At 45.5% G+C, this 12,021-nt stretch overlaps 1 protein-coding gene across 1 annotated transcript in view; it reads left to right on the forward strand.

Annotated features, from left to right (window-relative positions):
- Positions 1-12,021, forward strand: part of AGBL1 (AGBL carboxypeptidase 1) — a 433,907-nt gene that overhangs the window by 221,545 nt on the left and 200,341 nt on the right. The window contains exon 21 of the mRNA XM_055003103.1: positions 4,762-4,938. Coding sequence (XP_054859078.1) covers positions 4,762-4,938 — 177 coding nt within the window. The remainder of the gene's footprint in view (positions 1-4,761; positions 4,939-12,021) is intronic.

Here is a 12,021-nt window from a genome sequence, read left to right on the forward strand (position 1 = left end):
AAGAGAACCTGTGTGGAATAGTGGTTCAAGAGATGGACTAGGATATGGGAGACCCAGGTTCGAATTCCTACTCTGCCATGCAAGCTTGCTGGATGACCTTGGGTCAGTCACACACTCTCAGTCTAACCTACTTTGTTGTGAGGATAAAATGGAGAAGTGAACAATGTAAGATGTTTTGTGTCCCCATCAGAAGGAAATTTGGGGTATAAATGAAGTAAATAATAATTTTAAAATGTGTGTTCTTGGGCAGTTTCATAGGGGAGGAAACAATCCCTTGAGTATCCTGGTACATGGCCATTTAGGGCTCTCAGAATGATAATCAGCACGTTGAATTGAGCCCAGAAGTAGATGGGGCAACAAGGAAACTTTTTGTCCCTCTGTGTGTGTGTAAAATGTCATCAAGTTGCAGCCAACTTATTGGTGACCCATCATGGAGTTTTCAAGGCACTAGATGAACAGAGGTGGTTTGCCATTGCCTGCCTCTGCATAGCGACCCTGGGTCTTCCGTGGTGGTCTCCCATCCAAGGACTAACCAGGGCTGACCCTGCTTAGCTTCCAAGATCTAATGAGATCAGACTAGCCTGGGCCATCCGGGTCAAGGCCCCATCTATCTTTAACAGCTGGTAGATGTGCAGAGAGTGGCCAATGAAAATGCCTCTCTCCATCTCTGGAAAGTTTCTCTGCACTGATTCCTTCATACCAAGCTGCTCTCAAAGGCACAGGACATGGCCCGGCCACTTTCCAACCCTGTAAGCAATTATACTAACAAGACTCAGCCTGGGTTAGTAGTACTATGATGGAGACCACCAAGAAAGCCCGGGGTTACTCTGCAAAGAAATGCAATGGCAAATCACCTCTGAATGTCTCTTACCTTGAAAACCGTATGGAGTCGCCTTAAGGCAGCTGCACCTTTCACCACTACCAAGCAATTGCACCTTGAGAGATAGTGGAGGGTTCTGCCTATATTATACCTTCTTTAGTAAAAAGTGGAGAGAGAGCAAGAGAATTCTACTCCTTTTTTGCCACGTTGTTACAAATGGCTCTTTAAAAAAAAAAAGTTCAATTAAATGATAATTAATGAGAAAATAAACAGAGGGGAAAGAACTGTTAGCTCGAGACCTGAGAAACACTGGTAGAACAAACAGAATATTAAGTTCGTATTTGCTAATGTTTACAAATGAGCGCTGCTGCGTACATTTCATGTTCCAGTTACCTGGCAGTGTTTTTTTTTAATTTAATTAAACTTTTAAAAGGTTGTTTATAAAGATAATTTCCATTGTCTTCAGGAGCAAAATTGAATTAGTGTCTGCACATAGGGTTTCTTTTCAATGTGTCAGTGCGCAAGGGCTATGCCTTAAGTCGAGAAGCAACAAGGTTAGGTATTCAGACCTTCAAAGCAGAACCAGACAGACCAAGAATGAAAGTTATGGACACTGGTTACGCAAATGTGTATATATGTGTTTAGTTATTTATACCTTTCTTTTCTCCCCCCAAAGTGATTTACAACACTGTACTCAGGGCTTTTTTTCAGCAGGAACACGGGGGAACGGAGTTCCGGAACCTCTTGAAAATGGTCACATGGCTGGTGGCCCCGCCCCCTGATCGCCAGACAGAGGGGAGTTTAGATCGCCCTCTGCACTGTTGAGCAGCGCAGAGGGCAGTTTAAACTCCCCTCTGTCTGGAAATCAGGGGGCGGGGCCACCAGCCATGTGACCATTTTCCCCGAGGGCAACCCACTGAGTTCCACCACCTCTTTTCCCAGAAAAAAGCCCTGACTGTATTCCCCTCCTCCATTTTCTCACAACCACCACACTGTGAGGTAGGTTAGATTGAGAGAGTGAGACTGGCCTGAAACTACCCAGCAGACTTCCACAGCAGGTCTGCCAGGATCCTAGTATGTGCTACATTTTGTGCTACACCACATTGGCTCTCAATGTGTGCATGCAATATTTATTTATTTATTTACTTCATTTAGACTTGGGTTTCCATTTCTGTGATGGGAGCAGAGGTTTCCCCCCTGCTCCAAGTCCCCCCTGCAGCATGGCCATTTACCAGTTCTGATTTTAAAACCTTCTAGAAATAACATTGGTAGCTCATGGAATTGCCAGAAACTCTATGATAAAACCATTTTTAATGGAAATGACATAACACTGCAAGCCAGTGTTATGCTCCCCCATATCCCTACCCACAACCCTCCCACCAGTTGCCAGGCAGGAGCAGGAGGAAAAAAATAGCCTCCATGTACTGATACTCTAGGTATTTTCCCTTGCGTCTATGGTAAAGATGATAGAGACAAGGCGAGGCAGTCTAGAGCATCACCTAGAAGTGATTACATTCTCTCCAAACTCCACCATTCCCAGGCACCACCCCCATCCCCAATCTCCCAGTATTTGCTGAGGCTATGTTGGGAACCCTAAACATCGGGGAGGGGGCAAGTTGTGGTAAAAGAAAAACTGGTTTCCTTTTATAACAACAACAACAACATTCGATTTATATACTGCTCTTCAGGACAACTTAATGCCCACTCAGAGCGGTTTACAAAGTATGTTATTATCACCCCCACAACAAAACACCCTGTGAGGTGGGTGGCGCTCCAGAGAACTGTGACTAGCCCAAGGTCACCCAGCTGGCTTCAAGTGGAGGAGTGGGGAATCAAACCTGGCTCTCCAGATTAGAGTCCCGTGCTCTAAACTGTGTGACTTGGGTCTTTTTGGAAAATAAAATAAAAGCCCTCTTTTTCCTTCACACCTTAATAGAATGAACTGTGTGTGTTTGTGTGTGTGTGTTGTGTGTGTGTGTGTGTGGGGGGGAGATCTGGAGCGTGAAGATCTGCTGGCCAGTAAGAAAGGAATAGGAAAGCAAACAGAATTAATTCCCAGACAGGCTCCTGTTCCCTTTTGGGACCATAGGTGGCGTTCTTTGCCCAGGTAATGAAATATTGTAGAGAGGACCGAAATACTCCCCTAATGGATATTGTGCCAATCTTCTTTTGAAGGGTGTTTAGTGGATGAAGGCTTCCAATTGTGCTTGGAGTGCTTTCTTTTTAAAATTAAAAGCAGATACACATAAATACCAGGGGGATACAACTGATCTACGGTGACAATTCTCTTTCGAGTTAGAAATCAGGAATGCTTCCAAAATGATCCAGAACTTTCATCCAAATCCTGTTCTATGAATTTCCTGGTTTTGTTTCTCATACCCATGCATGACAGATTCTCCCTTCTTGCATTATTTTTGAAGGTCTTTTTTTTTTTTTTACAGTGCATTCTGCCAGTATGGTTTAGTGTTTAGGGTGTTGCATTAGGATCTGGGAGACCCAGGCTCAAATCCCCACCCAGACATGGAAGCTTGCTGGGTGACCTTGAACCAGTCATTCTCGTTCAGCCTAACCTACCTTGCAGGGTTGTTGTAAGAAATAGAGGAAAGGAGAATGAGGTCCTCAAACCCCTTGGATGTGCTCAAGAAATAAATAATAATTTGGGTCCCCATGGCTTTCAAGGACAGAGGGTGGCGATGACTTGGCAACACTGCCCCTCCCCCTGCCTTTCCTGTCCTCTGCTGTTGCTCCCACTGTAGCACACCCTTTGGCAGCTGCTGTCAGCCAACTTCAGCAAGACAGGGAGAAAAAAGGTCATCCTGTGAGTAATTGATCCAACAGGGCGTGCTCGCCTGCCTAAGCTGCCTGCAGTGAGTTTGCCATGTCTCTTTCCTGAGAACTGCAGAACTGGGCAGGTTCTGAAGGAAGGGTGTCCTTCATATTTACAGTTTGTGAGTCCCCACTAGGGGTAGCGTTATCCATGCAGAGGTTGGAGTTCTCCCAGAATTACCATACCACAAAGGCCAGTTCCCCTGAAGAAAGGTGGATTCCATGGCACCACAGCCTCACGGATCTCCCTCCCCTCTTCGAACTTCTTCCTCCCCTAGCACTGCCCCCAGATTTCCAGGAACTTCTCAAACCAGAATGGGCAACCATAAGTAGGGGTTCCTTGGACATCTGGGCTCGGGTGGTACTGGTGTTCACAGTGGGCTTTGCCTCTTCTGAAAAAGTTTGCATATAATATACTCAATCTCAGGAAGCCAACAGGTCTTGTCAACTTCCCCCCACCCCATGTTTTATCATCCTTGATGTGATTTCTATGTACTCGATATTTTTGTGTTTTATTGATGTGCATAGTGGTAAAACACCACACAAAAGTGATTTCTCTGTACTGGATATTTTTGTGTGGTGTTTTATTGTTGTGCATAGCGGTAAAACACCACACAAAAGTGATTTCTATGTACTGGATATTTTTGTGTGGTGTTTTATTGTTGTGCATAGCGGTAAAACACCACACAAAAGTGATTTCTATGTACTGGATATTTTTGTATGGTGTTTTATTGATGTGCATAGTGGTAAAACACCACACAGAAAGAATCTTGGTATACCTACCTGGCTCAAAACTGATTGTCTTCAGTGTTTTAGAAATGTGTTGGTAGTCCTTTTGACTAGAGGGAAAAGGTACCCCAGCAAACTGGGCATGCAAGGGAAAGGGAAGCACTGCTTAGCTGTCAGATTGGGATCTTGAGTTAATAGGTCAGCATCCCTTACTTCTGCCTCCAAGAAGTCCTCCTGGCAAGACAGTTGGAGACTGGTACTTAAACTGCAACAAGAGAAGCTGTTTTGCCTAAGATTACAGCTCGTAACTAAGGTTACAGCTTTTGCTAAATTTAAATGCAATGTACCCCATGTCATTGAAGGTGCCTTTATTTTGTGTTTTGCAGACCCTTGCCAAGGTTTTAGATAAAGTGGCCCCCGCATTTCTCATGAGCAGCTGCAGCTTCCTGGTGGAGAAGTCGCGTGCTGCGACAGCACGGGTGGTGGCGTGGCGAGAAATAGGCGTGCTGAGGAGTTACACCATGGAAAGTACGTTCTGCGGTTGCAGCCACGGCCTCTACAAGGTATTTTGGCATTTTCTTGAGTCTGTTCATGTACAATGCGCTTCCTGTGGGGTGGCTGTGGGTGGTTTGACTGGAGCTCACTCATACAAGCTCTCCTGTGCCCTATGACATAATAACATCTGCTGTAAAGCAAACCTGGTTGTTTTGAGGGTCAAGAGCATGGACCTGCCACTGAAAATAGGATGTGTGTTAAGTTGTCACTCATTTCCCTGTATTGTACAGTGAAGGAAATGTGATAGAACATCACTGAATAATGTATTCTTCCCTACCCTCAATAGCAGCAGAGATTGTGAAACAGAATGTGTAGCCTATCATGTCACGTGCCTCCCATGCTATACATTACAGGGATGGGGTGGGGGGGATTGAGAAATTGCATTGTTGTTTATGACATATAGACATGAGCTCTCAGTCATGTCTTGTTGAGCTCTATCTTTCTTATCAGTGTGATAAGCATGAGAATGTTGCAAAGTCTTTCCCTGTGCACAATTTTCATGGGCAAAAAAATTCTGTCCCAAAGAGGACTTTGGGAAGACTCAAATTGTTCTCTGAACTTCCCCAAAGCTTTATTTTGTCGCCATGTGTTCCTCGTTGCTGTCTCCGTTTTTCTTTTCTTATTTTTGATGGTTCCTTGACTGCAACCAATCAGGGATCACCTACCCAGGATGTCTGTGTACTGATTTGAGTGATGTTGGGGAGAGAAGAATCCCTTCTTAGCCATGATTTTCATGGGGTGGTCTTAATCCAGTCTCTTTCAATAAAACTTACCTTACAGAATTGATGAACGGAAGAACTATGTAGTCTTGCCTAGCCTCTTTGGAGAAAGAGCAAGATTTTTTTTTAAAAAAAAGGGATTGAGAGGGTGATGATGACATCAGAGTACCACATAGCCAATCAGAGTTCAATGCCTAGTGACATCACGGGGGGCAAACAAAACTTTTGTATTGCCTGTCTTTGAATGGAGAAAAGTCAGAACCTGTCCTGTTGCTAGGATGACTTACAGTGGAATCCCAAGGAGAGTTGCACCTTTCAAAGTCCACTGAAGTCTATAGGCTTACAAAAGTATGACTTGGCTTAGGACTCTGCTGTCAGCCTCCCTACCTTACGCTGTATTGATGGCTTCATTCGCTGTTCCTCCCCAATGATTACGACGTATCCCAAAGGAGAGGGGCTCAAAGACACTTATGCAATTTGTGTCCCCCCTTCCCCCACTATTTTGGCTGTGCTCTAGCGAGAATTTCATACCCCATATTGCTCGCTAAAGAGGGAAGAATAGAGATGCTCTAAGTCTTTTCAAGCCTTTGGACTCCTTTGGAATTCTTTTGTTTGCTTGCTTGTTTTTAAAAGAATTTTATTCCTTTGGAATTCTGATACAGTGTGGTGGGTGCAAACACAAAATGGTTGCCCCAGAAGATGGAGCCAACCACAAAATGTTAGGGGGTAAAATTATGCATAACTCCAACAGTAACTTTTCAACATTTCAGGCCAAATTTCTTCTTAACAAAATGCCTTTTAAATTGATCATACACAGTAACACAGTGAAGATCCTTGTGTTGTGATGATAGAATCATAGGGCTGGAAGGTACCTCCAGGGTCATCTAGTCCAACCGCCTGCACAATGCAGGAAATTCACAACTACCTACCCTTCCCTCCCATACACCCAGTGACCCTTGCTCCATACCCAGAAGATGGCAAAACACTGTCAGGATCCCTAGCCAAACTAGCATAGGGAAAATTGATTCCTGACCCCAAAGTGGTGATCGGCATTACCCTGGGCCACAAGAACTAAGCACTGCTGTAACCCTTCCTGCCCTCCCTCTCATGATCTGCCCAAGTTCACAGAATAAGCATGGCTGTCAGACGGCCATCTAGCCTCTGCTTTAAAACCTCCAAAGAAGGAGATCCCACCACCTCCTGAGGAACCCTGTTCCACTGAGGGACCGCTCTGTCAGGAAGTTCTTTCTAATGTTTAACTGAAAACTCTTTTGATTTACTTTCAACCCATTGGTTCTGGTCCAACCTTCTGGGGCAATGAAAAACAACTCCGCACCATCCTCTATATGACAGCTCTTCAAGTACTTGAAGATGGCTATCATATCACCTCTCAGTCATTTCCAGGCCAAGTGATGGCAGCTGTTACTGAAGCAGTTTTTTTAAAAATCTGCAAAGCCAACCAGATTTCAAATGCTCAGTCTGAACTCCTGATGTGCAGCACCTCTGCTTGGCCCCACCCATGTTCTAAAAACACTTTGATGGGCACCAGGCAAAGTGTTGGTAGGCTAGGGGCACCAATAGGCACCCCATTGGGGAACCCCAGCCTAAGATATTTTGATTCTCACAGCAGTTAATCCATAATGGTTAAAAAAAATCAGTAATCTCAATAGTTCACTCTTTAACGATGTCCTAAATTGTATTGCTTGAGGGAGGCCATCTCACCCCACCAAGCAGAAGGGACCCTCCTCAGGGAAAGTCTACTTGTCCTCTAAAAGGCCAAGCGACAGAACCCACACCATGGAGAAAAGAATCAAGCCCAAAGAATAAATGTTTTGCTGGTAACATTAACAAGGAGCACTTGTAATTTAATTAAAACCAAATCTCCAACTGTCAGAAGGGCAAACATTAGTCCCTGAAAACATATCCAGTTCATTCTTCTTATTAAATTAAATGAGCTGGCTTCAGCTAAAAGTTCTCCTTCCACTGGAATAAATTGACTCTGACTTGCCTTAGTGTGTGATGGGATGTCGGTGGAGATTGTCAGCTGCTCACCCCTAAGAAAGGACTTGGATCTAACATTTCCTTTTGCTTTTTGGTAATAATGAGTCCCAGCTGGTTTTCTGACCATGATCTTCCAGGACTAACCCTATTTAACTTGAACATCAGAGCTGCTGTTGTGAGTCATTCGAGGGAATCAGGCCTTGCCGAGCCTGTGAGCACTTTGGAAATTTTGCAACACCCCCCCCTGCCCCCCGGCGAATGGCTATGGTAGGGGATGAGAGCAATCACAAAATGCTGAAAGGTTTGACAAAATCTTTCGGGATTCCAAGCCAAGCATCTTGCTGAGACGGGTGTGTTTCTGAATGGGTGCTCCCTTTCAGACCCAGAGGTGCCAACTCCTGGGGCTTTGTGAAACACCTCCTGGTCCAAAGAGGTGGAGGAAAGCCAGGACTGGGTCTTTGCCTTGGGAAAGAAGCAAGCAAGCTGCAGGAAACATATTGGTGGGCACCATGTTGGAGATCATGCCAGACCATTGACAGGGAATTCTCCGCATCCAATAATTTAGCTAGGTGACTGTTCCTAGTTGTAGGGCTATATCAATGGGTTACTTAGAGTATTTTGATAAGTGTACTGTTATCTAATGCCCTCTAAACATGCAGGTTAGGATTTGGGTTCACGTCTTTAGTGACCAGAGGGTTGAGTGATGGAAAGCCTCATTGTCCATCTATGGGTCTGCTTGTCAGAACTAGCCAAGTCAAAACAAAGTATGAATGTTCTCCATTTTGTTAATTTTATATATTCTATATTCTCTCTGTACAAGATCAAGCTCATCTGGATAGCCCAGGTGAGCCTGATCTTGCCAGATCTCAGACTCTAAGCCGGGTTGGCCTTGGTTAGTAATTGGATGGCGTCCTCCCACAAAGAGCAGGGTTGCAGAGCCAGGCAATGGCAAACCACCTCTGTTAGTCTCTTGCCATGAATACCCCACCAGGGGTTGCCATAAGTCAACTCTGACTTGAAGGTGCTCTCCACCACCAAGATGCATGCAGGCCCTGACCTGGATAGCCCAGGTGAGCCTGATCTTGCCAGATCTCAGAAGCTAAGCAGGGTTGGCCTTGGTCAGTAATTGGATGGGAGACCTCCAATGAAGACCAGAGCTTCAGAGGCAGGCAATGGCAAACCATCTCTGTTAGTCTCTTGCCACGAAAACCCCACCATAAATCAACTCTGACTTGAGGGCGCTCTCTACTAACATACATTCTCTCTGTAGTTTATATTCTGTCAACAGTCTCGATTCTTCACCTTGTGAAAAGGAGGGGGGGGGGCAAGGGATGTTGTCAAGAAAAATAAGGGGGCATGTTAATTCACCTACCAGTTACAAATGTGTATACCAACTCAAAACCTTTTTGCATATAACCCTTTTTTAGAGGTGGTCATCTCATTTTCAAGGGTGTCTTTCGTTTGAGTAAATATGGGTAAGCAGATCTGAACACCTTGGAAGGAAGAACAATTGGGGCAGGATTGCATTATTCGCTCGCTTATTTACTGATTACCCCAAGCATCCCTTTGATGCAACAGAAAACTAGCCCAATGAGTATTTAGCAATCAAACATACAATAGGAGCCAGGGATCTCCAAGTTTTTTACGATCTCCATAGAGCGATTCTTGCACGCACCAGCTGAAATGGAGCAGCTGTTGGAAGAAGCACGCAGGATTCCTGGACCAATTGTGTGAGACAGGAAACAGAGAAGTAATGGCAGCAGGGGGAGAGAATATTAGGGAGGCAAATGGATTTGCTATGCTTGGCCTGAACAACAAGCTAAACTCAGCCCAGTTCTGAGAAAGGGGATGGTCATTTGCAAACAGACACCTGTGGTCTAGGAGCGGATGCAAAATATAAAAGGATAGCATATCGGAGGCCGGGAAGGAAGGTGAATTGAAATGGCTCATCTCTCCGCTTGATGTTGTTCCAGTGCAGCGGGTCAAACAGGGTTCGTTATTTACGTTCGAAGACCCTGATTCTTACATCAGGAGAAAGATCCCCAGGGAAGCTTACAACGTTCTTTAAAATATCAAGCAGACAAAGAAAAAAAAGGAAAATCATTATAATAGTCAGGGCTTTTTTTCTAGGAAAAGAGGTGGTGGAACACAGTGGTGGAACTCAGGACTGCACAATGACGTCACTTTGAGTCAGCTGGAACAAGGGGAGAGTTTTTTAAAGTTTAAATCGCCCTAGGCGAAAATGGTCATATGAACGGTGGCCCCGCCCCCTGATCTCCAGACAGAGGGGAGTTTAGATTGCCCTCCGTGCCACTCAGCGGTGCAGAGGGCAATCTAAACTCCCCTCTGTCTGGAGATCAGGGGGCAGAGTCACCAGCCATGTGACCATTTTCAAGAGGTGCTGGAACTCCATTCTACCGTGTTCCTGCTGAAAAAAAGCCCTGATAATAGTAATAATAAAAGTTACAAAACAGCAGCCAGAAAAACAACTTAAAGCCCTAAAAAAAGCTAAGTCTAATGACTTAGTATTGCCCCATTAATCTCACTGAAATGTTCAGGAGCCTATTAATTTATTATGAATGGGGCACGTGTAGGAGAACTTCTTAGAGAACTAGGGTTGCCAGCCTCCAGGTGACTGGAGATCTCCTGGATTTACTAGTGATCTCTAGGTGACAAATATCAGTTCCCCTGGAGAAAATGGCTGCCTTGGAAGGTGGGCTCTATGGCATTATAACCCATGGAGGCCCCTCCCATCCCTAAACCCCACCCTTTTCAGGCTCCACCCCAAATCTCCAGGAATTTCCCAACCTGGACCTGGCAACCCTATAAGGAACTGTAGCTGACAGGTGGGTAAGAGCTTCCTGGCTACCGGTTCTGCCACTCTTAATGTTACTATCATCTGAGACCAGTGTGAAGTTATTGAGAGCCAGTGGGGTATGTAGTATCTGAGTAACCTGGGTTCAAATATCATGGGCCTGTGATTATCCCTCTGTTAACCTACCTCACAAGGTTGTTGAGAGGGTAAAATAGGAAAGGGAGACTCATGTATGCTGCCCTGAGCTCCATGGAGGAAGGGAGAGAATAAAAATATACTTTATGGATGGTAGCCAATGTCAAAGTGGTTAGAATGTTGGACTTGATGTGGGGAGATCTGGATTTGAGTCCTCACTACAGCAAGCAAACTGGCTCGATGATCTCGGCACTTCATCCTCTCCTACCTTACCTTACCTCAGAGGGCTCTTATTGGGGTGGTGGGGTGGTGGAATGGGAATTCACGTATCTTTCCCAAGCTGCTTAGGCACATCTGTACAAATTCATAGAAATTCATTTTGAATCAGCAGAAGGATGTAGAATGGAATTGTTACTATAACCAGGGTCGGATCGACGGGGGGGGGGGGTAGTCTGCCCCTGGCGCCACCAAAGAGGGGGCGCCGGGCGCAGCTGCCAGCCCCAGGAGCGCATGGGTGGCATCACAGGGGGTGCACTGGCTGTGCGCCCCCTGTCCTGCGGGACAGGCGAAAGCCAGCATAGGGGGCTGGTAGACCTGTCCTGCAGTGCAGGTGGCTGGGAGGCCTGTCCTGCAGGGCAGGTGAATGGCGCGGGCAGCCTCCCAGCCACTTGCGCTGCTGCTGCCAGCTCCGCGGCATGCCGGGACAGTCTGCTTGCTGTGGGGTGGCATTCACCGCCCTGCGTGATGACATCACAGAAGTGATGTCATCATGCAGCACTGGGAGTGTGTCACACTGCACACGCGCGAGTAACTGGTGTTCAGTTGCCCTGGGTGCCGGCAACTGTAGATCCGGCCCTGACTATAACAAAACTATTGAGTAAGTACAGAACTGCACAGATGACGATTTCCAACCCTCATCTTGCTGGAGATTTCCAACCCACTGCTGGAGAAAGGACAATGGGGTAGATGGACCATTCCTATATTCTCATGTAAGCTCATTGAGCCCCTAGAAATACTTTGGGTGTGTTAAATATGAAATGTTCATGTTCAGTTCACAGTTGTACTTTCTTGCACTGAAGTCTATATTCATATTAAATTAGAGTCTGGGATGTGGACCAGAATTAACCAGAATTACTGAGTTGATGGATCCTTGCCTGCTTTAGACAACATCTAAGTTTCCTTTCTTTCTCCATCACAACGGGAAGTATCATACGCATTACCTAGTAGGTACCATCACAACTGTACCCTGTTAGAGAAGAGAGAGAGAGAAAAAAATGAAGCTTTTTGGTGGCCTATACGAAAGCTAAGAAGTCACGGGGAAATTCTTGCTTTGAACATAGTGTAGATGATTTCAGTATGTTGGAAAGCTTATTCCCTGTTGGCTCGTGAAATTATTATTAGAAGGTCATCTTTTCATTCTT

This window comes from Eublepharis macularius, chromosome 18 (genome assembly GCF_028583425.1).
Source record: "Eublepharis macularius isolate TG4126 chromosome 18, MPM_Emac_v1.0, whole genome shotgun sequence".
NCBI classification, from domain to species: domain Eukaryota; kingdom Metazoa; phylum Chordata; class Lepidosauria; order Squamata; family Eublepharidae; genus Eublepharis; species Eublepharis macularius.